The sequence below is a fragment of the Acinonyx jubatus genome, chromosome A1 (assembly GCF_027475565.1).
Source record: "Acinonyx jubatus isolate Ajub_Pintada_27869175 chromosome A1, VMU_Ajub_asm_v1.0, whole genome shotgun sequence".
NCBI lineage: Eukaryota > Metazoa > Chordata > Mammalia > Carnivora > Felidae > Acinonyx > Acinonyx jubatus.
This window is the reverse complement of record NC_069380.1, coordinates 156600286-156606285: the sequence shown is the minus strand read 5'-3', so window position 1 is coordinate 156606285 and position 6000 is coordinate 156600286. Positions and strand designations below refer to the sequence as shown.

General features: G+C 35.6%; 1 protein-coding gene across 1 annotated transcript in view; it reads right to left on the bottom strand.

The window, feature by feature from the left end:
• Positions 1–345: 345 nt before the first annotated feature.
• Positions 346–6000, bottom strand: part of LOC113593183 (endoplasmic reticulum aminopeptidase 2) — a 74555-nt gene continuing 68900 nt past the window's right edge. The window contains 5 exon segments of the mRNA XM_053222073.1: positions 346–489; positions 1454–1530; positions 3807–3949; positions 4692–4795; positions 4798–4876. Of these exon segments, the coding sequence (XP_053078048.1) occupies positions 346–489; positions 1454–1530; positions 3807–3949; positions 4692–4795; positions 4798–4876 (547 nt within the window).

The following is a 6000-nucleotide window of genomic DNA, read 5'->3' as shown; positions in this document are numbered from 1 at the left end:
CATAACAAGATTAGAAAAAGCATCCAAGAAGCAAAGAGTGTCATGATTTAAGGCAATGTAGGTAGTCTGTGGTGCGGCTAATCTATTACAGCTATGTCTATACATCTATATCTCCATCTCCACATATCTCCATTATTCAGGAAGTTTACATTTAAATAGCCTACTGAACTGGCCTTCCCCTACCTCAACATCATACATCTGTCAGCTAGAAACAACAGCTGAGAGCAGGCATCTGTGCTGGTTGATTTGTTGAGGCTTCTTACTGTTTTAGACAAAATATCCAGGACTTTGACCTGAGCTTTGCTGACTTCATGCCCACATCTGATGTGCTCTTCTACTGACCATTTAAATACTAACCAGTAGCCAAGTCCTCAGAGTGGGAAGATTCTTCTTCACCCACTTGATATTTTTGGATATGGCTTCCAGAATAATTTGAAAAGTACCTAGATATGGTCCTTGGGCCTTAAGAGATTCAAAGAACAGTTTCACCTGAAAAATAAGCAAGAAAAAAATTACTGGCATAGTTCATTAAAACTTGCTCTTGCAAAGGGGTTCGAAACAGCTTGCAAATTATACAAACACTGGAATGATTTATCTGCCAACCTCTAAATGGTTGTTTTATTCCTCTCTTTTTGTGTATAATTATTATTTCACTTTATCTTCAAATAGATAATGTAAGACAGGAATGATAAATCCTCATCTTACAAGTGAGCACACTGGATAAAAACTTTAAGTGATCAAACCAAGTCATAGAGTAAGTCATGAGCCAGGATTTAAATTCTGTAATTCTTAGTTTCTTTAAAGAATAAACAATTCAATATTTATTTTGGAAATATGTAAAACATTAGAATGCTTTTAAAAAGAAGTGGAATTGCCACCAACAGTAGTTTTGTTACAATACCTTTAAGTATTCTTCCAAACTTCAACATAGTCCCTTCAGTGATGTTGTAATATGCAAGAAATAATATGAAAGGACTCATGTCTCATGGGTAATTTTTATTTTGAATGCTATAAACACCTGTATTTTAAGAAGTTCTAGACCTGTCCCCTCCAATTACTTGCTACATGACATTGGACAAACTACTTATTTTCTTTTAATAAAATGAGACTTTAAACCAAATTATATCTAAGTTTGTACTCAGTTTTATAACTTGTTTATTTATTTATTTATTTATTTATTTATTTATTTATTTATTTTGAGAGAGAAAAAGAGCATGCATGCAAGTTGTGGAAGGGGAGAGAGAAAAGAAGAGAGAGAACCCCAAGCAAACTCTGTGCTGTCAGCACAGAGCCCATGTGGGGCTTGAACCCACAAACCAAGTCCACAAACTATATCCACAAACTGTGAGACGTGACCTGAGCCAAAATCAAGAGTCCAACACTTAACTGACTGAGCCACCCAGGAGCCCCTGAACACTTATTTTTAAATTGTTAGCAATAGGGAATCACAAACCTCTTGTAACTCCTTGGAAGAGGAGTGAAATGTTGTTCCAGAGATGATCACTCTCATGGCAAATGAGCCTAGTCAAATTTGAAGACAAAAAGGAAACCCACAAATTTAATAGAAATACCAGCCTTATGTTTATTATGTCATTTGTTTTTAAAATATGTAGCATTCATGGGGCACCTGGGTGACTCAGTCGGTTGGGCGTCCAACTTCAGCTCAGGTCATGGTCCCACAGTTTGTGAGTTTGAGCCCCATGTCAGGTTCTACACTGACAGCACAGAGCCTGGAGTCTGCTACGGATCCTGTGTCTCCCTCTCTCAGCCTCTCCCATGCTCGTGCTCTGTCTCTCTCTCTCAAGAATGAATAAACATTAAAAAAATTTTTTAAACAGATATGTGGCACTGTATGATGTTTGTATATTACCATATACACTATTAATTATTATAAGAATAACCTATTTATCCAGTAAAATCCCAAAGTTATGAAATGTAACAAATTTGACCATAAGATAAAAATGTAGATAAAGCCTTTTTTAGGAACTGTGACTATCTTTGTCAGCAATGTTTATGTTTAAATTGATGTTTATGCTGAAAGCAGCATTGTCTATATTTTTTTATTATGTACTCCATTGGTAAAGAATTTTTTCTAAGAACTTCCCAATATACATATTTTTATTTATCAATTAGGTTGTAGGTTAAAAAGAAAATTTAATAGTGTTAGAACTAGTATATACAGTAATACGTTCTTCTTGCACTCTAATGTACTACTTATTGTCTTACACACTTCCCCATCCCATTTTGGAAATCCACTGCATTTATACACTGTGTTTTGGGGGGCAATGTTATTTTGTAGAACTGTCATTTGCAGCCACAGACTCTATCCTTCACCCTGGTGTCTTATATAGAGAATTTGTACCATACGTCAAAGGGATTCATGCTGAAAAGCAGAGCACAGATACATCCTAGAAATGAGTCCAAGTCTAGGCTGTGCACATGGTCAGGCAGGAGGATCATTTCTAGTGACAAAGGAAATCTATGGCATTGCAGAAAAAGTCTGATCATTTCAAGAGGGAACTGACAGTCATACAAACACCCCAACCAATGATTCCTGCAGAGTTTTTAAGGACACACACACATTTTTTATTATATATATAAATTACATATATGGAGTTTCTCTTTGGTCCCATGTGAATGTCAATCCCTTAAAGGCCTGGGAGAGGGGAGAAAATGCTCTTTTTGCTTACACAAAGCTTTATGGAGGACTCTGAATCCTTCATGGCTAACAAATGGGAGGGAAGAGGAACTGGGGAGGACTAGAATCAAAGACACAAACTGACATTAAGATGAACAGAGCAAACTGCACAGCTCTTGGATTGAGGGTATTTTCCATATAGTTTGTAAGAGACATTTTGTATTTGGATGAGGAATGACTGAGTGCCTCAGCAGGGGTTTTTGTGAGAGGAAGCAAAGCCATCCTGTACCTTCCAATGAAACTGAATCATTATTGGTTCATTCTGGGGGATATTTTAGGCCTAGGCGCATGCTGGAGTGAGCTCTGATTCTCTGAAAAGTTGAAACTCCAGAAAAGACTCAGAGCCAATGGAGTTTTGAAGGGGGGATCCCCAAACACTTCCAGTCAGCACCTCTAAGTTCTCCACTGTACCACTTCCCCAGGGGAACTGAGAGAGGGGATTAGCTCTCATCAAAATTCCTGAAATTTAGGGGCACCTGGGTGGCTCAGTGGGCTGAACGTCCAACTTCAGCTCAGGTCATGATCTCTCAGTTTGTGAGTTCAAGCCCCGCGTCAGGCTCTGTGCTGACATCTCGGAGCCTGGAGCCTTCTTCAAATTCTGTGTCTCCCTCTCTCTCTGCCCCTCCCCCACTTGTGCTCTGTCTCTCTCTGTCTATCAAAAATAAATAAAATATAAGGCTGATGCCAATTTAAAAAAATTCCTGAAATTTCCCCCTAGAACAAACTATATTAACAAACCAAGTCAAACGTGTTTAATGCACTATATATGGCTTCACTTCACTATATATGGGTTCTTCTGAGCTGGTGAGGAAGCTAGGAGGAGTGTGATACAGGGGCTGATGACTGGACTTAATTTAGCTCACATTTGCTCCCAACTGAGTGCAAGAAATCTATTTCCCATTCACTTCTCATTCCTCTCCCTCACACCTCGACAGAATAATTTGGACTATAAAGTTTTCAAACTAACAGGGTTCATCAAACTATTTGGGAAGAAATAGGATCATTCACATTCATATGCACATCATTATACTTGGTTTCAGGTGACCGAAATATGTGGTTTCAGGCACATCTAGGTGGAAGAACACACATTGGATATAAATGAATACCAACTTTTCAAGGAGATGGGTCCAATTTTCTCTTAAAAATTTCCAGGCTAATTGCAGTCCCTTTGGATTTCTGGAGATTGAATGAGGAAGAGGCACCAACTCCTGTGTCTTGATGACCTTTCCACCCATTCTTAGTTCAATTAATCTGAAGAAATAAAGAGCATTTGACTTCTCATAGTATGTGTTATGTAATAGAAGCTAACTCGGGCTACCAATATCTTAAGAGAATAGAAGAAAGAAATGCATGATAAAATTATAATTTACCATAAACAGTAGTAAATTCTTTACTGGCTAACATTTTTAATGTTCCAGTTGAACTTTTAATTTTTTTTTTCTGGCAGTAATTTTATTTACCTATTATTTCAAATAACTTTAAATTAAAAAATATTTTTAATGTTTATTTTTGAGAAAGAGAGAGAGACAGAGCATGAGTGGGCAAGGAGAACAAAGAGAGGAAGACACAGAATCCAAAGCAGGCTCTAGGCTCTGAGGCTCTGAGCTGAGAGCAGAGACCCGGACCCTGGGCTCAACTCATGAACCATGAGATCATGACCTGAGCTGAAGTCAGACGCTTAACTCACTGAGCCACCCAGGCACCCCTCAAAGAACTTTGATTAGCATCTTGTACAACATCTTATATACAAGAATGTAATTTTGTGGTAATTTTTCTCCAAGGTTTTAAAAGTAAAACATGGGCATTTGTCTAGTATCAGTCACTTGATTAATAACTAGGGAATATCTGTTTTCACTATTTGCATTTTGTCAGTATATATTTTGGGGAGGTAAAGTCAAACCAAATCAAATCCTGATTCAATTTTTTTATGCCTTTGGAATTAGTGGCCAATATTTTAGTGACTTCATTGAATTTATATCAGTTTATTTTTAACAATTTAAATTAGTGCACTTATTTCATTAACTTTTCCTGATGTTTGCTGGTTGACAATGCACACAGAATTTTGTTTTTTTCAGCACCTGAAAGTGACAATCCATATTTTGCTCTAAAAGGTAATTCCATCCTACTGCCGTTTGAGCACCCACGGAATATACGATCTTTAAAACATCTGTTAGAATGCTGTAATAAGAAGAACAGAAGTGGAAAAAAAAAGTCCTATGAAACAAAAAACTCTTGTTTTCTTATTATAATTTTAAATTGCTATAACAGAATCACCCATGAGTTATTTTCAGTACCTAATGGGTTAAACCTTTTTTTCTGTCAGACTTTTATAAAATTATTTTATGTAACTTTACTTTCCAAATTATTTGTGTTTTTTTTCTACTGATGATAAAATATTAGCAAGGAGAATAATCATAAAATTTTAACTTGCTCAGAGATGAAAATAGAAACTTTATGGAATCCATATATACAAGAGATGATTTCTGACATATAAAAGCAGTGGTTTATACAGAATTCTAGAATTGAGTAATCTGTATTAGTGCTATGTGATCTTTTTTAAAAAAACATGATTACTTGCCACTTTAATTCCCACATTAAGACTATTTTCTAACAAGACTATCTGAAAGTCATCTGATTCTCTAGGTCTAGAAAATTGTAATTTAGCAAAATTGATTAGGTTCAGTCATTTTATAATTTGTAAAACTAATAAGATATAATAATTTTTTTCTGTCCACATAAAGAAGAAACCACAATTTTGAGGTTTTATTGCCCTATAGAATATTAAAGTAGTTTTGATCCTAATTTTGTTTATGGTTTTTAATTCCAAATATCATTAGATAAATAATAACTGATACTCATTTTGATAGCTCAAAAAAACACAACAGAGAAGTAGGGATGGGGCAGGAAATTTGCATTTATCATACAGTGACCATATGGTAGAGATTGTACTAGTCTCTGTACATCATATTTAACTGTCAAAGCTACCTAGTGAGATTGTTATTATCCTGATTTTTAAAAAGTGGAAATAAAGCTTGGAAATGTTAAGCAACTGGTGCAAGCAACTAGCCATTTTGAAGATGAGATTTAAACCCATGATCCTGATCTTGTGTTGTTTCCACTATATATGCTTAAATATCCCAAGTACCAGTTGAATCACAAAACAAAGATTAGGCAATTAAATTATAATCTACATTGTTTTGATTTTGGTATATTTACTGTACAAATGGATGAAAATTGATAACAAATACATTGTAAGTTCCTTGAAGGTAGGACACATCATTGTTTTGTTTACTACTTTATCC